This window comes from Danaus plexippus, chromosome 11, assembly GCF_018135715.1.
Source record: "Danaus plexippus chromosome 11, MEX_DaPlex, whole genome shotgun sequence".
Classification (NCBI taxonomy): domain Eukaryota; kingdom Metazoa; phylum Arthropoda; class Insecta; order Lepidoptera; family Nymphalidae; genus Danaus; species Danaus plexippus.
This window is the reverse complement of record NC_083544.1, coordinates 2,474,147-2,499,981: the sequence shown is the minus strand read 5'-3', so window position 1 is coordinate 2,499,981 and position 25,835 is coordinate 2,474,147. Positions and strand designations below refer to the sequence as shown.

General features: G+C 31.9%; 1 protein-coding gene across 6 annotated transcripts; it reads right to left on the bottom strand.

The window, feature by feature from the left end:
- Positions 1–222: 222 nt before the first annotated feature.
- LOC116765835 (2-oxoglutarate dehydrogenase complex component E1) lies at positions 223–25,760 on the bottom strand. Of its 6 annotated transcripts, none has more exons than XM_032655448.2 (23): positions 25,602–25,760; positions 23,996–24,124; positions 22,231–22,365; positions 19,751–19,898; positions 18,522–18,589; positions 17,698–17,815; positions 14,250–14,328; positions 13,994–14,170; positions 12,641–12,789; positions 12,434–12,519; positions 11,639–11,818; positions 9,549–9,729; positions 9,116–9,334; positions 8,759–8,952; positions 8,275–8,528; positions 7,667–7,779; positions 7,012–7,199; positions 6,324–6,417; positions 5,573–5,765; positions 5,122–5,259; positions 4,388–4,552; positions 1,858–1,959; positions 223–1,205 (listed from the first exon to the last, which is right to left on the bottom strand). In XM_032655448.2, the coding sequence occupies exons 2-23, from the start codon at positions 24,080–24,082 to the stop codon at positions 1,106–1,108; spliced, it is 3,168 nt and encodes a 1,055-aa protein (XP_032511339.2). In that variant the 5' UTR covers positions 24,083–24,124; positions 25,602–25,760; the 3' UTR covers positions 223–1,105. The 6 variants fall into 6 exon arrangements, with proteins under 6 accessions (XP_032511339.2, XP_032511337.2, XP_032511340.2 ...); XM_032655446.2 differs by lacking the exon at positions 17,698–17,815 and adding an exon at positions 16,697–16,829; XM_032655449.2 differs by lacking the exon at positions 17,698–17,815 and adding an exon at positions 14,973–15,075.
- Positions 25,761–25,835: the final 75 nt, after the last annotated feature.

Here is a 25,835-nt window from a genome sequence, read left to right as displayed (position 1 = left end):
CCTTAGCTACGTTCCATCCAGTTAGCAACTTGAAACATTGTTATGACATTTAAAAATATTATCTAACAAATACGAGAATAATCTAAATTTTAAATCTTAGGTTTACAATAATAGGCTTAAGGGAGGTAGGATGGAAATATAAATGTCTTTCGGAAGCTTCACTTCTTTGTATGGCTATGAGGAAAATAGTTTTAAAATAGAAACGCAAATAAAACATCAGTCTAGTTGATACATGTATATTTATTGTAAGATAGCGACAAATTGCTCGGGAGGCCTGCCAAATGTACCTGTCACACAAAAATCACCCTTAGTACCCACTCACACAGTCCTTCTGCCCCGAGCTATAAAATACGTAAATTAACAATAAAAACTGTGCTTATAATACATGCGAGTTACAAAGCGTGAATACACATTAGAAACAAAATTTTTTTTTAGCAAAAAAAAAAAAAACACGACAGTTCATAACTGTAACTACGTACATAGTTTGGTGTTGATCCTTACAAGTGGCCGTACGGCGGTAACAAAGTAACTAAAACGAAGCAACTGTCGCATAAAATAACAATAGTTGCATTTACATGACACTACGACACACGCCCACAACTGTCTATAGCTAATAATATCCATAGAATATCGTTAAACGAGAGCGGATGCTGGCTGTGCAGATTTTGATTGTGCTGTGCATATATTTTATAGTATTTTTATGAACGGGTGCTTTATCAGTAACAAGTCCAAGACTAGCAGTGACCCGACATAGTAATGTTAAAATTATTATTTATATATTGAAAGAATCTAATATTTTAATGTATTTACATTCAGCGTAATCACCTATGTACGGACGCTACGTGTGTAGCGCCCTTCTAACATATGCAGTGTCTACCGTACCGTGTACACGCTACTAATAAATAAATAAGAAATTTATCTAATATTCTAACTAATCATAGACGAGAATTGTTAAAATACTGAAAGTAACGATGGAAATAAAATAAATTAACTATGTAATATGAGAAAAAAAAAAGATACGATAAATTTCAATACTAACATATAATGTTATATGAATTTGTATGGTGTTTAAGAACAGTGATAGATCCTAGGGTCGATCATTCGTTTATAGGACGCAGAACTCTTCCAGGAGGTTCCTGAGTTCCTTGTTGTGGGCGGCCTTAGAGCCGGTGGCCGGCGACGCGGCCGTGGCGCGACCGTTGTAGCTGGAAACATTACATACATCAACATACATTATATTATCTATATGTATGGAAGAAAACATAATTCCATACATTTTTTTGTAGATTTAAATACATTTAATATGAAAATTTCCAGCAATTAGTTTGTAAACATATTATTAAATTTCACAGCAACGCATACCATTTATATAGAATTTCCGCTGAAAACAATTTATGTGAAAATGAATGAAAATAAAACCTCCCCTTCCACGTTCGAACCCATTCCCAACGCGACTGGCAACGTCATAGGTCAAAGGCTGACACTGTCAAATATGTTCCATAGAATGTTGAATTCATCAAATAAATGGATGATTTAGTTCTTACAAAGTGTTGCCGCCATTTTGACAGATCACCCGACCCGTTACCAATACAGATACTAGACTGATGAATTTACGACCTTTCAAAAATTTAAAACATTCGAATATAGAAAATGACAAATGGCCGTTATTTTTTGCCTAAAATAGATGACAATGATGAAAATCATGAATGGTGCAAGCTTAGAATGGATGAGGGGGATGGGATCACGCGTATTGTATATCTATGACAAATGACAATGTCAATAAAAATAAGGGTATAGGACACACAGTGGAATATTTCGCTGTCTGTATTAAGCAAGCGTTTGGTGGACTAATCTCACCTAATAGTACGCGGTACTGTTTCCGCCTGTGTGTCCGTCTGAGCCGGCTCAGGTTTGCCGAAAAGTTGACTAAACCAACCGCCGCGAGAGTTGGATATTGGCCTGCAACCAATGGCAGGTATCTGATATGTTAGTGCGTCATGGAACATGCTGTTTAGAGACTGACTGGATTTACTTAAAGGACAACACTTATTATGACACGCACAAATATATTTCGTCAACCACAATACTAAACATAAAGAGATATCAAGACAGACAGAACAATGACCACCGAATAAGCCATTACTTTTAAATAATATCGATCGAATAAATTTACGGTGCGTGAAATCAATACAATGGAATATTTCACACAGTAATTAAATCAATGTTTTATAAATGCACTTGTAATATATATATCAAGATAATTAACGTGCTGATTAAATTATAATTAGCCCTCCATACAGCCATCAGCACGCGTACGGTCACGGCTGTTTAAGAGCAGCAATTAATTGGAGCAATGAAGCCTTTTCACTAACATTTCACGCTCGTTTTATCTGACAGCCAATTAGTCACGTCGCTGGACGTGCTGCGTGTGTATTTTTTTTACTCTTTATTTATCTATTTTAGTTTACAATAATTAACAAGGCACATAGGTTCACGAGACTGTGAAATGTGTTGTTGTAAGTTTGTTCTTTTTTTTTTTAATCCTTTAACACGACTCGCTTGGAATGGCGTATTACATTATAATAATAAAGTAAAAACGAACGAGTTATAGTTATTATAAAACGGTTTTCAAAGAGTTTCTTTTTGGTACAAATCATTAACTACGAAAGATCGGCTGAGAAAACAAAAAAAAAAGTTAATTTTTCAATTCAGGTATTGCCTATTAAGGATACAGTTCTTAAATTCTAAGTGTTCAGTCTGTATACCGATTGAGCACTTATTTCATTGTAAGCAGTCTATAAAACATGGAATACTTATTATAATGTGTGTCTAATTTGATTCACAAGAATATTTAAATAACGTTTTTGACCCTTTATCCGAAAAATTATAATAACCGAAGACACTCACGAGGTGTCATTTTATATATCGTCGGGGTTAGTGCAAATCCGCGTAACCAGCGTTGGATAACTCTGCGTATTTGCCATAGAAACAGATTGACAGAGGATAATAATTTTCTAATTAAATTACTTTAAGGTATTTTTTTTTTTCAAAATGAGTAATAAATTTAATTCATAAATAATTACTCACCGTTACAAAAAAAAAATACTCGAAAAGTCATTAAATCTAGAAAATTACTAAGTTTTAAATTTCCTTTGTCAATCTACTTCTAATACAGACAGGCGGAAGTATCTAATGCTAGTTAAACGGATTTGCACTATACCCGACGATATTCAATCATTTCTTTGATTCCATTCCACATAGGGCTAGACTTATATAACGCGCCAATCAAACATTGTCCAACGTTTATATGAAAAAAAAATAATAATAATTTATTTACAAAACTTATCTTGTTTCGATGGACTTGCTCACACAAAGTATTTTATATATTTTTTTATACATGCAAGCGACAGTGAATCGTAATATAAATGAATTCCTATGAGGACAAAGTTGAATAAAAATTCCACATGCATATATTAAGTACGAAAAATTGTGTCTGGTTATTAATGTAAATAATATGTTATGACCTTTAATTACAAAATTATATATGTGCCATCATAAAATCTCCTCTTTGATATTTTGAATGCTGTATTCGCAATAAAAATTCATGGACAACAAAATTTCTCTTTAATATTTAAGAATAACTATTCGATTTCACTCGAATTATTATTCAAATGTCATTCGAAATTCAAATTAATTATTATAAGAACGATCAATAAATTTAGTCCAAAGAACGACTTAAGGCTTATATGAAGCGATTGAAATATAGTATTCATTGGGAACACATTCAGCGATATACTCTAATCAGCAACTTCCATTCCATTTTTAAATTTTTAATTTAAATAAATAATTTATTTTTTTTAATTTTTAATTTAAAAAAATAAATAATACTTACGAGTAACTTATGAAAACATTAAGTGAATAGATTTTAATGATGTTGAATGTATAAGAGACTTCTTCTGAGTTTACAATACATACAATTCGAATGCCGCGAAATACACCGAAAAAGTTGAGTAAAAAACAAAAAAAAAATCACGTGAATATTGACGAATAGAAAAGGTGCATTCCAATAAGCGTTCCAGCGACAATGTATCTAATCCTCGTTATTAAAAAAAAGATAGCTTAATGGTAATATACATGGTGTTCGAAAAACATTACTTAGATTATTTTATAAAATTTAAAATGACATAACGCTAAGCAAAAATTTTAAAAAAATATATATAGCGAAATTTTCCATTAATTAGGTAAAAAATTTTTTTTATTATCTTTATATTATACATGGTATTCTAAAAATATTACATATACTAAATGAAAACACGCCAAAGTCTTAGACCTCATCATTACACATACTGATACTAGTTGATAGGTATAAATATCGTTAGCATCTTACCAGATCTGTTTCTGGTTGTGCAGCAGTGTACGGAACCTCGGCTCGATGTAACTCCAGGAGCCCATGTTCTTGTGTTCCTCCTGACTCCAGACCAGCTGAGCGTTCGGATACTTTGCGATCTCAGCCTTGATCAGATCGTATGGGAACGGCGAGATCTGCTCCAGTCTATATCAATTATTAACAAAATTATTACACAACTGGTGTCAATGATTTTACTTAATTCAAACTTTATTAAACTACACATTGAAAAACGTACATAGAGATATAGAAAATATATCAAAGAAAATTAAGTCTGACGACTAATAATACATATATTTTAAGATGTATATTTATATCTTTGAAATAGCACTGGAACGTTAATTTAATATGCCAGCTTACACCTAATGTGATACTTATTCCAAATTATTAAACATCATTTATCTTACGACCTGGCGAGACCTTATCACTTATACTGATAATATTTTTTATTTCGGTAATCCAACAGTGCCTATAATAACTACATTATAAAATATAACTAAACAGTACTGCGACCAATACAGGATTACACGGTTACAGTAAAAGTGTAAATATAAACGCAACTTGACTATTATTATTAATTAATAACGGATCACAATACTAATTAGCAAGACTATTCGTTGTGTGCGAATGTGTGAGTGCGCGAGTGTGCATGTGTGCATGTGTTTGTCTATTTTAATAATATGTTTAACATATAACATAACTATTATATACAATACCTGGCTATGGCTATATCCTTTTCCAGTCCGCGGTCTCTCCTCTGTTTCAGCAGGTCGTAGTAAACACGTCCGGAGCAGAAAGCAAGCTTGCGGACGTTAGACGGGTTCTCGGACGCCGGACCCTCTTCGGGAATCAATCTGTTGTATGAAAAATAAACAAACATCATTACTATAGGTATTTAAATAGAGAATAAAAGTTAATAGTATATACGTATATAATAAGAAAATGTGTATATGTATTAATGACAACGAAGGGAACTCATGAACACGTCATAAGCGGACTTTATACAGAGCATTATTTAAAAAAGTAAAACGTTACACACACACACACTTATCCGACTTATTTACAAAGCATATGATCACCGAACTCCGTAGTGTAGGTACGTGATAATCACCGGTCGGTAAATATAAGCCGAGTCGTAATAAGAGGATTCTGCATATAACAACGTACCTTTTGAATGTGGTTCCATCGACCATATCGTCGAAGGAAGATTTGCATTCGGGATGTCTCAGTAGTGATTTGGGAGTCATCAATATTAGAGGTTTACGGAAAGGCAGAGCGATCTGCCGACGGAGGATGTGGAACAAGGAGGCCGGGGTCGAACAGTTCGCTACTATCCAGTTGCAGTCGTGGAGCTGACGGACTGAAAAGAAATACAGGTCGATACAATACTATAAAGTCTCGAAACTAGGCACTGGCATAAATAAAATTATAATATTGAGATGAAAGCGTCTGTAATAATAATTTTAATGTCCTCCAGTGATAATGAAGTGAATATCGAAAATATCGAGTCACATACAACAATATTATTTTTTATTTTAATTATTTCAAATAACACGATAACGGTGACGTTAAAATTGATCCAAAACTTATTATTATATATCAATGTACATTATTTGTCACTACATCCTGTATAAGGACTGAAATACGCATGGATGTCTGATAGGGTTTCTTGGCTCTTGGCTTCATAGAACATGCAATAAAAATAACTACAACACTAAGGAACTAACATTTTCTTTTAACTATGAAATAACTTTTTCCTTTAATTTCACAGCCAACCTTCGTGCTTTTAAACAAATTTTTGTAAGCTGCGAAACTAATTTCTTTTAAAGGCATCAAAAGCAGCACTTTTTGATGTACTTCATTTTTATGTACTTCAATAAGTTTCTATATGTACCTACTTCAGTTTCAATTCAATTACCTTCGTAGTCAGGACTCTCCGGCGGCATGTAGTCGGGGTCGTCGGAGCTCATTTGCAAGAAGCGCTCCAAACGAGCTGAAGAATGTTCGGGGCCCTGGAAATATTATATATATTAATATAAATATATCAACATACTATAGTGTGTAACTGTCAATTTATTATTTAATGTAATCTATTGGCTATTGCAAGTTCAAACAATTATGTTATGACCTGTATACAATATATATATATCATAAGATAATATTAGACGCCGTACTAGAAGTATTGATATTGCAAAATCTTTACTTAGGCCTGAAACTCATCTGTATTTCTACAAACTAACATTGCACATTGTCCCTGTAAGCTATTATGTGTACTTGAAAATAAAACATCTATCAAATATTATATACGGTTACAAAAAACGTGACAATATGATACATAATTACTATACTAGTGTTTGCCCGCGACCTCGTCTGCGTTTGCTCCAAAATTAGAAATGTATAGCTGACCGGGGCTACACCGTTCCTCTTAAAAGGCAGTAAATAATGTTCTGAATTATATGAACTCATTTTTTTAAGTATCCTATGTCCTTTTTCTGGTTCTGAGCTATCTCCGCTCCAACACACATTCAATAAGCGTGCAGCCGTTATAAATAGTGTAACTAACACGACTTTCTTTTATATATAAACATTATAAGTGCATCACCCACCATGCCCTCCATTCCATGAGGTTGAAGCAGTACGATGCCCGACTGCCTGACCCACTTGGCCTGCCCGCTTGATATGAACTGGTCAATGATACACTGAGCCACATTGTTGAAGTCACCAAACTGAGCCTCCCATAGCACTAGAGCGTTCGGGTTTGTTACTGAGTAACCCACTTCGAAGCCCAACACACCTGGTGATAAATATACAAACATTAATCATGTCATTCTAAGAATTAGACTAATTACAATTTTCAACATTTTATTTCAATGTTAAAGTTATTTTCAAGTCTATTTTGTAATGTTCATGATCTTTTTTACAGAATTTAATATTTTTTCAATATTCAAATGAAATAAAAAAAAATCACAAACAATTAGGATACTATTAACATTAGCCGAATCTTTTAATAGTATCTTAAGCTGGAGTAGAAAATGAAAACTATCCCGGCAGCGAAATTATTTTATTACACAAAAATATGTTACAAGTATCTGTTTAATTTAACCTCAATAGCAAATACCGAACATTAATGAAATACTTGATACTAGTGATAATCATATATGTGTGAGTGTGTGTGCGTGTGTGTGTGTATTGGAACATAATATAAAAAAGCCTATGTATAGTTTGTGTGTATATAATTCATATAACATTGTATCTTCTTACCGTATTCAGACAATGAACTGTTGCAAACGGTGTAGGGAGCTTGGTCTGGATAAAGATGAGCCAATGGACAATAAGTGGCCTTGTCGACCTTCTGGTGATGCAGCACGTGGTGCCTGACGAAGTTATACACATTTAAAATAAATTAATATTGCTTTATATAAATATGAATAGGTTAAAAGTTAAAACCCAAATACATGGCTTTTTATACATAAAAAATATATATATTAATGTTGTTACATTGTTGTATAATAATAAGTTACTGTTCCAAATGTTAGGAACTACAAATACATGTTTCATTATGAAATACATTTTGTTGTTTCTTGTCAATATTTTTTTATAGCAAACTTTATCTTTACTGATGTAAATTCCTGCACTAGAAAGTTTCCTAATATACAAAAGAACATCAGAATACATTTAGAATTGACTCGATTTAACCCGAATCTGACTAATATGATATACTATAAGAGACTTACTTTTGAGATTTTGTATGAAATCATATTATACAAGTTTAGAAACAAGCCATCACACTTCATACTTAATAAATGAAGTATTATTTATAATACTTAATGTCTATGTATGTATGTCTAAATACTGTTATGAAACCTCACCTATGAGAGAATGTTCCTCTCTCAACGTCCTCTCCCGATAGTCTCACATGTATGCCCTCCTTCAACAGCGAGCCAAACGCCATAGCCTCGGCCAGAGCCCAGTCGACGGTTCTATTCTCAACCATCTCCATCCTGGCTTTTAGAATACGAAGCAGACCCTTGTGTATTTCGAATTCAGCCGCGTTGGGTGGTGGGGACGAAAAACGCTTGCCAATATGCACTAGAGTCTCCTCTACAACACCGGTCGGAGACATCTGGAATATTTTCATACAATTAAGTTCTACATGAAATGATAGCCAGCGGAACAAGATAAACAATAATCACAAACTTTTAAACTCATTATGACTACAGTTTTGATGCTAATGGAGTCACGGTTATGGTATCTGTTGTAAATTTGATAGAATATACATACAAATAGTTTCTTAATCAAGGATATTTCTTGCAAACTTTGCTATACTTCATTATTATACTCATGGTAACATACCTTGAGTGGGTCTTTGCCTTCAAAGAAGCCAGACCAGGGCGAGTCGAGCCAGTCCTTGTATTTGATGTGAGTTTCCTGCTTAGCCTGGTTGTAAGCGTCCTCGCAGATCTTCTCGTATTTGTCCTTTACATCTTTCACCTCCTCAGCGGTCACGACGCCCTCAACGATCAGCTGGTCGGCGTATTTCTCCAAAACTAAAATAACAAATAGACTGAACTGACTGAAATTATAAATTAATTCATAAAAAAATCTTCGTTTTTGCAGATTACCTTATACACAAAAACATATGATTATCTAATACCTCTAATGTGTGCGGGACGGCACCAAAACATTAATTAACACTATTTTTGAACCTACCTGGTTTAGTTTTCCTAATCTTTTGGTACATGAGGGGCTGTGTGAACATGGGTTCGTCGACCTCGTTGTGTCCGTTCCGCCTGTAGCTGACGATGTCAATGACCACGTCCTTGTGGAAGGTGGCTCTCCATTCAGCCGCCACGTTACAAACGTGCATCACCGCCTCGGGGTTGTCGCTGTTCACGTGGAATATAGGAGCGTTCACCACACGGGCGACGTCTGTACGAAAAATATACATTATATAGATACATTATTTCCTTCAAACGAAATGCTTCAAACATTTAATTATAGGTTGCGTAGTATAAATAATTTCGAACAGGTATTGACGGTAAGTGAGTTAATAGAGTGTAGAACAATATCTGAACATACAACAGTTAATATACAATATACATATAACATAATATTATCGTCGTATATATTCAGCAAGCTGTACCTGTACAGTAAGCTGATGACCGCGAGTGTCTCGGGTCGGTAGTGAATCCTATCTGGTTGTTGACCACGATGTGTATGGTGCCGTGTGTGGTGTAGGCCGGCAAGTCCGAGAGATGCATTGTTTCGAACACAACGCCCTGTCCCACGAACGCTGCGTCACCGTGAAGTAGAATCGACATCACCTAGCGAAAACAAACAAATATATATTCAGTATATATTTTTATATATTATTCTCTTTTTATATATACAGAGTTCAGTATATCATTATACTCATATCCTGAAGCAGTTTATGAGTAATAACTATAAGTGGTCTTTATTGAAAAAAGTATACGTGAAATTAGAGATACGTAATTTGATTCCCTATAATGATGGTCATAATGATTTTGCCTTAAAGTGCATAATTTCTTAAGTTTGAAAATAAATATGAAGCCGAATTTCCACCTTTTTTCTATAGGGAATAAGTGACCCTTAATATGAAACAAAATTTAATTGAAATCTATTGCGGTGTTTGACTGGTTTTACAGACCCTATAATTATAAAATTACTTGTTTATTACTAGTTACTAAGTAACTACGCATTAATATTGGTTATTTTTTCTGTTATATAAGATGATCTCTTATCAAAGAGATTATTTAAGTAGTTATTTACATATCTATGTAGAATTTTTTCATATATGCCTCTGGTTCTTAGCACTATGACTTGACTATGACTTCACAACTTTGATGTACCATAATATCTGTTCGTAATTTAAATTATTGTTTTTATTTTCTTTTTTTTTTTTTAGTGTTATAAAAAATAAATAGTATTTTTTTTATTCTATTAAAAAAAAACGCCTAAAAAGTAAAACCTGCAACCGGCTATATGGTTATTTTTTTTTTTTTTTTTTTGTAATACAAGTAAAGATAAATAGAAATTTTATAGATGAAAGTTACAGTTGTCAATTATGTAATAAAATGTTATACATATTCAGAACACAATAGCTCATAAACATCGATACTGAATTCAATGAAATCTATTGTCAACGTTCAACCTATTTCGTAGCTAAAACTCATGATAAGGTAATTTCTATCGTATGCATACACCAAGTTCGTATAGCCACAGTACATACGAAGCGTTTGGCGTTTCTCATACAATAACTTAATACTAAAACGTATGGAGATTTATGAATAAAAAACTGTCTCTCCGTATGTAGTGACGACGACAACTTATAATAAGGATCTGGTAGGAGAAAGCAATAAATGTGTAATGGGTGTACAAACAATGTTTACTGATAAGGCGTTAAATTGTACACTTCAAATTCTCCGAGGAATAAACGTATATAGTGACATTATAGTACTTAAATGTACACAATTAAGTAAAACTTTTTTTAAAGATTTCTTATGTTAAAATTATATATATATATATGGGATATACATGTGTGTGTGGGTGTTTGTATATATTACATAGCATTTATCGAATTCATATTGTAAATAACTGAAGGTAGAAAATTTAACCGGATGCATTAATTTGATAGGTTAGATAGAAAATATAGTCATGTATCTAACTCGGAATATGTTTACACGGTTCCTACAAACACAAGTGACAGATGAATAACAAAGTTCGACAAACTGATCCGGGATAAATATCAAGAGAAAACAATACTATATAGAATGAAATTGTTATTTCTATCCCTATTCCATATAAACACTTTTATATCGACAGGATATAATACATGTATATACTCGTACATGAATTACACGAAGAAAGTTTGATATAACTTATATATTTTAAGATTTGTTTCAAGAATATATTGAAAAATTAACTTGCCCCCCCCCCCCCCCCCTCGCCAGCAAATCCTAGACAACTTCACGCTATGCAAATCCTTTGTTGTAATTTACAAGATCACATCGCACAAGTAATTCAAGGTCCCATCCTAAGATACATCCGTCCGTCCAATAATATTTATTAAACATCATAATCAATCCCATGTTATGCGAATTAAAAATTAAATTAAATGAAACATTATCGATACGAGCAAGATTCGAACGTGTGAACTCGGAAATTAAGCCAGTTGATACACAATTTACAAGATATATCTCATGTATATCTCACCTTCTTTCCTTCGTTGTCTCCTCGGTAGAACTGTTCAGCCCTGGTCTTGCCCTGCACCACGGGGTCAACGGCCTCCAGATGCGAAGGATTAGCGCATACAGCCAGACGGATATTCTTGTTTGTGACGCGATTCAGACGCTCGATATAAGTACCCAGGTGATACTTCACGTCGCCGGAACCCTAAAATTATATCATTTGTCATATTAATAACAATCTAGTAAATTAAAATATATGCAAACTTATACTTATTTGAAATTCTTACAGCTTATATCGTTACGTTTAGTTTGTCATAGTTAACATAAACACTTTACTATAATGAGATGAAAGTAAAGCGATCATTCTGAATGAAATACATTCCACGAGCATACAGTGTTTGCGTCATGGCCTGTCATTGATATATAAATCCATTGTTCTTAAGCATTGAGAAAAAAAAATTTTTTTTTTCTTCTTCACGTGTCACAGACAAACACCAAATATGTTATCTGTGGTTTATTTTAAAATGTTTAACGTATAACGAAACTGTTTTCAAAAAGAGAACTTGTAGAATAGATCATATTTATTTTAATTGTGATATTGGAATCGACCTTGTAAATTAATAGCTTTAAAATTTAAATGTAGTTTCCTTTCTTACACGTTAGTTTTAGTTAACTTTTTATTGGGAACGTAATAACCTTTGTAGACCTGACAATAAAATCTTTTCTTACAGAGAAACTCATTAATCTTTTAATGGGTCGTGTCATCCAAGTCACTATATATATCTTATATATATAAATGTATATCGTGATATCCACTCACGTCATCTTCAGCTTCCAAACCAGCAAACTGAGTGAACAGCTGATGCAGCGGTTTGCGACACACGTTGGCCAACACATTGAGACGACCTGTAATCATAACAGGAACATATCAATACCGATTTCAAAGACCTTCAGTTTTATACAGTACATGATAAGATATTGAAGTCTTGGGCTCATATCAGGCGAGGAGATTTAATATGTTTTTTACCTCTATGGGGCATTCCCATAATGATGGATTCTACTCCGAGCCGTGTGGAGGTGTCGATGACCTGCTTCATAGCTGGTATCAAAATCTCACAGCCCTCGAGACCGAAACGTTTCTCGGACGACCATTTCTTGGCCAGGAAATTCTCGAACCTGTTAAGCAATGTTCGTTATTGAATAACATTAGAAACTATATTCATGAAAAATACAAATATCCTTATTATTATTATTTTTTATTAAATCAACTATTTGACAGTGAAGTTGTTACAAAATCGGTCCAGCCGTTGGGAATAAGCCGTAACAAACAGACAATCAAATATTGATAAATGTAGTGTGTATATCAATATACATTAAGTAAGAAGGAATTATTTTAATATCACAAACATCCCGAACCAATTTTATATATATATATATATATATATATAAATATTCAAAAATTATTCTGCCCCGAACAAAGTACTTCTAGGATCTTCCTTCCGGTTTTGTTTGTCAGTAGAACGTTATCTCTTTGGTTTTCGTTATATAATTGATTGATAGAATAACATATCAAATTATTAATTCGGTTATGACATTTATCAATAAATCAATAGAGGCTGGTGCTGTTATCAGACCTGTTATCGCTTGTCCAAAAATGATTTAGATCAATCTGTTCAATGTCAAGGAAATGGTGTTTTATCGGCGATAAGATATGCCTATTGGTTTTATATACAATAACAATATTATAAACCATTGATCGTGGAACTTTTAAACAGCAGTTCGAGTAGGGCGACCAGGGATCAATATATTCTAGTCAGAACGTATCTTTGTAAAGTTGTCTTCCGGTAATCCGAGAAATATTTTGCATAGCATTGTGGAGTTATAGTATTTATTAGATTATATAGTACTGTCTAAGACTGGAATTTTTTACAATAGAGTACTGTGTAATTCGAAAAATTGCAGATACTAAATAGAATGCTATGTTACATATACATGTATATGTATGTATTCTGAAGGACAAGTCACACAGCTGTCTTTATCAAATTCAAACTGGGCAATCAGAGTCGAGACAATACAGTACGCGATAAGAGCAAAAGTGGTGATGAAAACAAGGTACGACTTGTTCGTATATGGATTAGCGACGGTTGACGAAAACATATTCAATAATAAGTAATAGACTTTCGGCCACTGTACTTGATATATATAGTACTATAAGCTATCACCAATTACCAGTGATTACAGACCCCTTACCAGACTGATAGTATCGGGCCAGTGAGGATCAATCTCCCTGGTCGGACCTGATCTTCCGTTTTATTTGGAATACATACACATTCTATAGAATTTAACGCTAGTAACAACCATTCATTGCAAACACCCTTACCCAGTGGATCTAGTGAGACGGGCGAGGATCAATCTCTTCTGGTCGTTGCTCATCTTCGTTACATTCGGCGGCTCCATACGTTGTCTGATCCAATTGCATTGCTCCAACGAATTTATGAACATGAATTCAATACCAATATTATTGCAATACGCTTGTTCCAGACGATTCAAGATCTCTCTGTGGAAATTATAACGAGTCATTTAATATAAACATCTATATTTCCGAAATGAGTTTTTTTTTTTCCGTAATAATGTACCTCAACGGTAGCGCCTTTTCCTTCTCGCCGATGAAAGTGGTCGAGGGTAGTTTGAAAACCCTATCCATATCAGCTTCATCTAGAATAAGTGTACAGTGAAAGCGAGAATGTCTATTGTAGAATTGATTGCAATGAATAATTTCCACATAACTCCAATGAATATACAAATATATACAAAACAAGCACATATAGAAGCAAAGTCATATCCCTTTACTAGTTTATTTCGAACCATAGTTCTTTTAGATCGTTTTTAGTCTACAGAACTCCCACATCAACCCTTGAGTTAATATCATATATAGTACAATTTCTATCGACAGTACAAAATTAACGAACCATACTTTTTTTACCACCTAAGCTGAATGATATGTCGAAAGTGGCATTGGACGCGGTCCAGATACGATTCAAATATAAATACAAGGTCAAATCACATTTATTCGAAACCAACAACAATATAAAACTATACATACATACGCCATATATCTATAATTATGTATTCATGCATAAGTTTATACGTATCATGCATGCTACCAGGTTTTCCATGCAAACACAGTGATTGGTGTGCGTGCGTGTTGTGCGTAACTAGTTATGGCTAATGATGTGACGTACCCAAGAAATGATTTCCATTATATATATACATATATTTATATATATTTATATATATATCATGTAAATCGCCATAACTATCAATGGGGACTGGTTCGAGCCTATGGTTTTACTCCTTACCAAACCTGTAGCTGCTGTGTATAACCTCGCGGGGATTTCTCCCCTCCAATTTGTTATTTGGTATCCCCAGGGGGTCGAGTTTCGCTATATGGTGGCCTCGTATCTGTTTTTAGTTTGCATAACGTTAACTAAGCGGAGTCGTTAGACGTAAATAAAAATAAAAAAATTACATACAAAACAAAAAAGAATATATAATATATATATAAATTATTTAAAAAAAAAGCGTAAAATAAAATAATATAGATTAAAAAATAAAACTATCCGTCAATTATATTCTGTTAATACATAGATTGAAAACGTCTTCATTTCCGATTCTTGGTTTGTTAAAGAGCTCCATAACCCCAGCAGTGAGATATATTTTTTTTCATAAACAAATACATTGCTATAAAAACATAATTTTCCTTACAACTACACAAACATATGTACTAAATCAGCTAAACATAACCTTTCATATAACACTATGTTTCGCCTACATAAAATTCTAATATACGAACTATATGTAAATATATAACTATATTGTCTAAGATAAACATGATTCGTATCAGTACAGATATTTTAAAACTAAATTATATCTATACTATCCGAAAATATTTTTAACGTCCAAATACTTCAACCTCGTCACAATGATCCTAGTAAAGGAATATGATTGTTGCATATTTTTATAAGCGATTATAATACTTAATGCGATACGCATAAACACTATATTAGAATATATATTAAGATGCTATGAACATATATATATACGGACCGTATATTGAAAAGCTAGTCTCAAATTCGATATTAATTTTTTTCATCCTAATTTTACAAGAATATTTACTTAAACGTAAATTTAAAATATATTATACACACAGGAAATTAATTATGTAATTATTTTTTAAACAAACTGAATTACTTTTGAGATGAAAAAAAATACATAAGTCATAAAGAAATAAAATGGAACCATCTTATCTAGATTCTTAAGAGAAAAGTTTGATAAAATTTATTTATAACAAATTTCATGTTTTGGTATATCGATCGTGTGACATAAGCCTTATATATCGGTCATCTCAGTGCATACCAGTCCTTATAATGATGACAAAACTATTAAATTAATCTACATGCATCCGTTTCTTGTTGTGTTTGAAGCAATAATATTAATTTCAATTCCGTTATAAACAGTGTCCATAGATAACTTTACAATGAGTACAAAATGTAACTTGTATTGTACCATAGACAATAAATCGTCTGCCAAAAAATTCACATAATACAAACAACGAAAATAAACTCTAAAGTACTAACATCTGGCTCCATTTGAATTTTTAAATGTATATAATCTATTAATATATGCATATAATATTAAAAACCATCAACCACACAACATGACCCCCTACACCAAAATAAAGTGGTCGCTATTCTACGAGACATTTACACAATATTGTACAGATTTAAGATATTTACGGGACAGTTATAAACAAACGTAATCCTGAACCTTCGCCTAACAAACCCATGTGTTAATATTAAATGGAAGAAACTGGTTCATATTGCAAGTATCAAGTGTTGAATACAACAGTGTCGTTACTATACTTATTGTATTAAAAATGTGTATTGTACAACTGAAGCCTGTGGTAAGCCGTGCCTTGTAATATATATAAAATAAAAGCTTCGAACTAATAAATATAAAGAAGCATAATAAATAGCCCCCCGCAATATAACCAGTATGCTCCCATATATGGCACAATCCATACCGAATCGCACGTGTTGCCTAATAACCGCCTCGCTGGCGAACGCTCGGAGACCGCCGTGCCAATCCCCGCTCGATACAGGATCGCCGGTGGATATCCCGAGAGGATCGAGACGAGCAACCAGATGACCCCGAGACTATTTGACAACTAACTTGTTAACTTACACAGACAAACACACACACACACACACATTCACATACAACCATATACACATACACACACACTCTCACATACTCATGTGTGTGTGACCTGTACTTTATGTGGGTAGGTAGATATTGTAATGTAATTAAATCTATATACATTTGTAAAACAATAAGCCATAATATATGCGAACATTTTATATAAATATTATTTTCTTATCGACTTAATAAATAATACAGAAAAAGTATTCATATTCCAAGAACAAAAACCCATAACAAGCTCCATAAATAAAATAGTTTATATATATATATGTATATGTATATACGTATGTATATATACGGAACATTTTTATGGAACATATTTCTAATAAACTGTTTTCAAAATACTATTGAGACTAGCCATTACAGTCGGTCATTTAATTAGTACGCGAAAGGAAAATATAACAATTAATACGGAACATTAGAACCAAATACATAAGTATAAGTGATTTTGATGATGATTTTAATATTGCTAATGCAAAAAAAAAACCTTCAACCTAGGCGAGTATTATGACAAAACATGCAGAGTACATGTTACATTACACGAGTGATTAGTAAGCAAAGAGGCATTGCTATATATATTTTAATACTACAGAGAAAAGGACAATATTTCACACTAATGAAAACAATCATGGCGTCAAAACACATATTGCTGTCAATAATGCAATCGGTGTGAACATTGTAATGTTGGTCAGCTGGCGAAACTATTCGATAGTGGCGCCCGACGTGGGGCGAGTGTGTCGTAACCACGGCCACACGTCGGGCCAAGCTGGCCAATAGTTCCGCCAACGGATCTTTCGTCCTGGCGATTGTTTCCAATCGTACCGAAATTGAAATATTTCCTCATGATGAGCTCCGAGCGTGGCGCGCGCATGCCGAGGGCGGGCAGGTTGGCCGTGGTGATGCCGAGCGGGTCCACATCCGCCGCCAGGTGACCTCGAGCCTGCACCCCCCACCCCGCATACGTTAGACACACACACACTTATCCGTCTTACTTATATTTGGCATACAAATATAACAAAATTCTATTGTTAGGTAGTAAAATTCGGTAATATCCACAAAGATATATTTTTTTTTAAAATCCGGTTTCAACCGGTCAGAACCGGATAAATGTGGTGTCGCTCAAAACATTCGCCGTTATTGATTCTGATATGACGTACCTATTTCATTACGCCATACCAAAAACCAATGCAATGCCAATTTCCTTTAACGGTTAACCTATTCCACCCTATTGCTTTATAAAACAGACAGTTAATGTATGACAATTATAAGTTTATAATTTATGCTTAGATTTACATACATTAAAACATTATTCGGGGCACAACACAAAACGCATAGCCATTGGACATTTAATGTCAAATACAGGATGTTACAAATTCATATAAAATAGTAAACCCCTCTTAATAAACCGTAATCGTAAACAAAACGTACTATCAGAATATCATTTCTATACAATACTATCCTCGTGCGGTGGCGTGACGTCACTGAACTAATCACCTTCATACAAATGTGGCAATTAAAAGATTACATCCTCTTACAAAGACATTTAAACTATTCCATATTAAAAACTATAGGAAGGGACGTGATATAAAGTAACTGGGCAAATAATAATAAAATACATCATGTATATAAATCGTAACATTTATCACCTGGTAGCTTCTGATGATAGCCTGCACCGCCAGATGGTCGTCGATGATTTTCTCGTTGATGGGTGAACCTGTTGGGGTATGAACTTGATGAAAAATATGATATATATAATATAACGATGGCTTTCATCACCTCACAACTCATCAACTCCTCACAACCTTTCATAATAATCTATATATATACATATATATATTACTAAGCTGAAATATATTTTCAATAGTCTGACCTATCAGCAGACTAATTTAAGACGAAATTAATCTATACAATAAGATTATGAGATCCAGTATTTCTATCGAACCTTCTGAAGTTTCACTCACACTGTCAATAGCTCCTTACTTTACTTACTTGACAAGTAAATTTAAATTCAACCTGAACGAAGACAAGGTCGTAAACTAGCTAATTTCTCAGTTGGAGATTTTATCAGACTGTGTTCAATTACGTGTTTTAAATGAGCTTATTTAAGACACATAATTGATCTTCAATTCATACGTCGCCATAACATTAAGAGATAAGACGTAGCTTATGCAACTAAGTAAAGCATATTTCTGTCGCAGTGCGGATAACGTTAACCGATTACACAATGAGGGTTATGTTTTTCATTGAACACAATATTATTACAGCCGGATAAATTTCTTTATGAAAGGCTATTCATAATCTATCTCTTTCTTCCATTCTATCTCTTTCTTCTCTTTCGCAAATTGGTCTTAACTTATTATTATTGATCATTGTTTTCAAATACATTATGTATAAAAATAATCTAGAAGAAAAATCTATATTTACTGCAATGTTTCGTGACATCAATATTTTTCACGAAAAATGTTAAACCTCTCAGTCGCAAATAGATCAGGCTGAATTGAAATTCGTTCATTGTAAATATCTCATCAGAGGAAACGATAAAACAAGGCTATTAAAATGGTGAGAATATCTCATAAACTTTTGTAGTTATATCCAAAAAACATAGTTTCCCTTTAAAAAAATTTAAATAAAATTTTATTTAATCGTAAATAATAATCTGTAAAAATATAGACAGTCCACTAAAACAGACATGTGTGGTTATGCATTATATTGTCTACTTATAAAGGAATAATGTTTCAGTTAACTTCATAAAAGAAAGATTATCCTGGCAAAACAGCAATGTAAGAACAATGCTTTCCGATGAAAATCTGTACGAGGATACAAATCGATTAGACAGGATAAAAACGGCAATGTATATTGTAAAAGAGCCACTAACCTGCTGATATCGAGGGCATGCCAGACGCTGGTACCAGGGAGGTCAAGGGGACTTCGTTCTTGGAGTACGGGGCTAAATTCGGTGGTGACGTGTATGCGACCCCGGGCTGGGCGCCATTCGTGGCGTTGCGGAAGAACGCGTCCCAAGACTAATAGAAACAAACAACCCATATTTAACCATAAAACATATATATATAATATATATTATATATATATTATAGAGAGCAATACTAATATATCAGACATTATATTAAATATAACCAAAAACTACTGGTATGTTTTCTTATGCTTTATAATTTCAATGTATTAATTCCCATACTTTTTGTATCGATAAATATTTATAAAATTAAAATACCTCCACTTATGAATACTCAAAAAAAATACATATGAGTCATACAAAAACACAATTTTAATAAGGAAAAAGTATTTGTAATTTTTATTTGACATTAACATATTCAACGACATTAATTGATAACTTTAAATAAACTTGCAAATATATATCATTTGTTATTTAAACTTGTAACCAGTTCTCAGTTAAAATACTCATAAAATTAACTCTATTATGCGGTGTTTAGTAATAACTAACATAAAACAAAAATCAACAACAAAACAAGCAATACCAAAACGCAAAAACTATGATCGACAGGCTTTTTTAATATACAAATATAGTTTTTAATGCCCTTGAACTAGAAACGAAACGACCTCAGTCCATTCAGCCGTTACTCTAATTATACTTTAATAGCAAAATAATACCACTTAAATAATAAATTACCAGCGATAATTATCAATTAACGATTAAAAACGATAAAAAAAAATATTTATAAAACAAAACAAATAAAATATCGTTGGTAAATATTAAAACTTCAAAGGTGAAAGAATTAGGAATAAAGATATTAATTGCTCAAAGCTTTACTTTCTTTATAATTTTACTACAACGTATAACTTTCACCGTTTTGTTTATCTAATAAGAGCGAGGGCAAAATACCAAGTCCAATTGTGAAAGGAACTGTCTTCGATAAATACTTAATTAATAAGATAGCATAATAATTAATTATTAATTGTAAATTACGTCATATTGTACTCTATATAAAATTACATTTATAATAAAAATACAAAGAAATCATTATATCTGCAATTAAAGCGTAAACGGATTTTTTTTTAAAAGACATTCTAAAAAGAAATTCAAGTTGCCAAATAATTACAGTTTAAAAAAAACCTTTTTTATATTAACATAATAGACCTCATTTTATAACTTAAAAGTAATTTATGATTTTTACTTCTTTTTTTTTTTGAGTTGTTCTAAGAAATTATATAAAACCTTTTTAAAAGGACCCGGTATTGACGCAATATGCATATTATTAATAATATTAATCTGAGAGATAAACTGTGGGATAACTGGCCAATGACATAATCAAATAGGAGAAGAGAATCGTGTAAAGTATGAAAAATATGCGGTATATATCTACATGACGTATTTACTAATAAGTTTGTTTGGTAACATAAAAGAAAAGTTATTATCATGAAACGTGACAAGGCCAGTATATTTTTGTCATTAGTTCAGTTAGCGTCTAACCTGACTGTTGAGTTATCCGGTTAAATCCGACCGATGGATTATATAACTCACACACTTGAGTAAAAACTGGATGCGCCATATTGACCTTGAACGACTGTCAATTTGAGTACGACCTTGAATGGCTTTATGTTCTATTGGATTGGTTAAAATAATACATTTCTTTATTACTGTACAGTTTTCTGTAACACAAATCCAAGATATCATCACACAATGTAACTAATTCTCTGGCCACCGTTTCGCTCGCTAATATTTTCCGTCGTCTAACATTAATCACCTAAATATGTTGTATGATAAAATTAGATTAAATTTTTTCGTCTATTTTTAAATGAACTCATTATTAATAAAAAGGCACAGAATATTTCATATTTAGAGCCTAACAAAACATTAACAAAGCTCTCCAGTCTCTCCTATCTAACACGAACTTTGAACTCAAAAACAGTTATTTTTCAATTACAAACATATTATATACGGTTATTTCTCACAAGGTCAATAACCTGAAAACTATTTCTAACATTTTAAAATTTAAAGCCCACGTTTATTGTTCTATTATTGCTTTTAATAACCTCTTAAATAAAATAAAAAACTAACAATAATATTATGTAATCCATTATAAGAAGTCGATCAAAAAGTAATTTTATGTATAATAGTATAATAAAATTATCTCAACTACACACTACTTACTATCAATAATGCCATCAACATATGTCCTATATACATACCATAAATCTATAAATATTACATAGTCTGTCATAGGTACATAGATAGGTATTTCCCATGATACGTAATTTCGAAGAAAAAATATATTACTACATATATGAAATGTATATAGGACATACAGAAATGAAATATAAATATAAAAAAAAAACAGAAATAAGATATATCCAAAGATAATAAAAAAAATATCTCACCGCATGCACCGAGTTAGGGTCTGACAGCCAGGCATTGTACATAGTCTCCACATATGCTGAACTTGAACCGTTCAAGAAAGGCTCTGCTGCCGTTGAACTCTTCAACCTTTGGTTGTTCACCATCACGGCTGCCGTCTAATTAAAAAAAAAATCATACAATATATTCCATACTCTACACAAATAATACTTCAGCCGTCCATTCAAATTATATTATAAGATAGAATCAAGACAATCATTTGTAGTTCTCAAATAATCAATCAATCAGATGATTACTTTACAACCTATTGCATAATACAGTTCTCTTTGTTAAAATAATCGCTTTGCTATGGTTAATTTAATCAATTGTTATGTAATATTATGTTTGTTATAAACCAAAAAAAGTTCCTATTAATATTTTGACCAGCCCAATAGTTCTTAAGCATTAATGACCATTAAATAAGCAATAGGTAATTAAAAATTTGTAAATCACAAAGACCTAGGTAGGAACATTAATCTATGTCTTACATATATGTTTCAGGCATAAATTTTCATGCAGACAATAAAAATATACAAGAAAAATTGGTATTCAGGTCATTACAATTTATTCCTACTCATTGCATAACATCATCCATATTATAAACAACACTTTTAATTGCCAGTTAGTGATATATTTATTTGATGTGATGTGATTTTTATTCAGTCAAATTTCTTATCATTAAATTGAAATCAAAACCTATTTGTAGACCGCCTAAAACCAGTTGAAACAAGTTAATAGATTGAGGTTTTCCTTTATATCAGTTGTTTAAGTTCAAACAGGTTATGCAATTCAAACACAAGTTAGGTATTTATGAATAATATTCTTATTTTTTTAGGTATACGAAAATAAAAATTGTAATATTGATAACAACAGTTAGTATTAAAGTTCGGGTTTTCCATTTGACTCATATTGTAGGGATCGGTATGTAAATGACAATTAAATTGCATATCACACAGATAGCTAGCTAAGATAAATGTTTTTGTGAGTTTAAGGTTATTGCTAAATGAACATTGTATACATTAAGATAAGACTTACATTTCGGTGCATGATCTTTAAATTTGTGTATAGTATTGTGTATAGTATTGTGTAGTAATTTGTGAGGGATTCTTTTTTGATATAAAAAAATATCCCAATGTACGAAAATAACGTATACTAATACAAAGAGTCATCTTTAATATGATAATGGAACTAAAAAAAACTTATCTCCCCATTCATTGATCCTAACCACACATAAAGAAGATTTAGAGATTTATATAAGAGTTAATAAATAATAAAACAAACTCCTTAGTTGGATTTAAAATAGAAAAAATTTAATATTTCCAGACATCAGTATGTAACCAAAAAAAATAATACGTATGAAATAAATCTATTGTTAGCATATTAACTGATCAATAAATAAAGATAACTGATACTTGTAGATAATATTCTCATTAGAGACAGTTCAAGGAACCACTTCAATCAAACCTTTAAATGAGATTATGTTTCTAGGAAACTTAACAAAGCATCTTCCATCGAAATAAGACAATGCAATTATCTAATTTGACCTTTCAAATAAGTCAACAATAATGACACTTCCTAAATAATTTATATCCCAGAAACAATATCCAACTTCATACAGAATGTTGAATGAAAAGAATTTTTCAACATTTGTTTATATAAATGATAAGAACTCTGATAAGAAAAGTCATCGATCCATCAAAATAATATATAATCTAGTTATCACACCTTCAATAACATAAAACATGTCACCTGGGGTTTGTTGAGGAGCCATGATGCAAATCTTTCACTGTTGCCGATTTTATTTGTAGCCTGAAGCACTAACTTTGCACGATGCATAATGAATCCTTTTATTGAAAACCAATTTATATGATATCAATCCTGAAACAAAAATCACCTATTATTTGCTTATAAAATGTCAAAATAACTATAAACACTCATACTGGTAGGAAAGATACAGAAATTATTAATTATGCAAGTAAAATTAGTATAATTAATTGATAAACATTCTTTTTTAATAAAATATACATGAATAGTAACTGTACTTAACATGTATATATTTGTATATGTTAGCAATAGTGAATCATAACCACATTGAACAAGATGGGCACCTTTATTCTTGTTATGTAATTATCATAGTCTAAGTACTAAGTTTTTCCTTAACATTACCCTACCTGCTGGAAAAAATAACAACACTTAGTGAAAACCAAACAAAATCGGCAATAATAACATCACTTTGAAAAAATTTTCAAAACTTTAAATAATACTAAAAGTATTTTATTTATATATTTTTCTTATATAATATATTTTTATTTGTATTTTTTTTTTTATTACAAACAGAGTAAAGATAAATCTCTGCCTATTAATCTACGCTTATTTAATGTATTTTAATATATAAAGTCAAATACCACAAAAATTTTGATCCTTTTGTTATGATAGTATTAATGTTTACCAAGTTACCATAGCCACTAATATTTAACATCAAAATTGATAAAATCTATGGACCCTTTTGAAAATGTTAGCAGCACCAGAAGACACTCTTGTAAACTCATAACCTCAACCAAAATAAATTCAAAGTAATCACCAAATATTTTATAAATACAAATATGTTTTTAGGAAAATGAGATAAAATATTTTCATATTAAAATATCAAAGTAGGTTATAGTGACAATTACAATGTCAAAGTAACTGGCACACTGACAAGATAGACATATTTATTTTTCTTAGCCTTTAAAAGGTTTCTCTTAAATAAAAACTTCCACAAAAATACGCACTTTTACACTACTCCGTCAAACGAAATTTAGGATGTGATGAATATAAAATGTGTTCTAGTCCCAAAAAATAATACACTTATCCCACATAATCTTATAGTATGTACAACATATTTTAGCATTAAACCACATAAACGTAGAAAACTTAATATTTATGTATATAAAATAGTATTTGATATATTGTTTCAAGAATTTCAAGGTTATGTTCAAGTATTACACCAATTGTTCAATTACACCTCAAATCTGTTTACTCTCAGTGAAAGTAATTTTAAATTTAGTGTTAACTTACATTTATTATTATCATTTACAATTGATCCTGATAATAAATGATAAAAAACTGCTGAAATAGCTGCTTCCGTATTGAGTCATAAGCGTATATTACACTTGTATTCTAAAAATGAAAGAACATACCTGAGGGTGTTCCCAAAATTATTTGAAGATGAATGATCAATATCGAAAATCCCGTGATTCAAGGTTACATAATACGCACCTTTCTATTACGTATTTAAAATGAAATGTTAGCACTAAGAAAGAGAGCAGTGAAATGTTTCTGCAATTTAAAGATTTATCTATGAGTTTGTAATTACCTTTTAATACTCTTTACTTTTATATCGTTAGTAACCGATTTAATTTTGAAATAACTTATTAAAATATAATATAACACATCTTTTTTAACCGCTTCGTGCTTTTTCCTCCCCCACAGACAAGGACTGAACGTGAACTAGTGCGGCTTGACGTCAGTAACATTGATTACCCATAGACAATATTATCTTCGAAAATTCAACACTTTCCAGTTCATTTTAGGAGAAATCAGTGGAAAC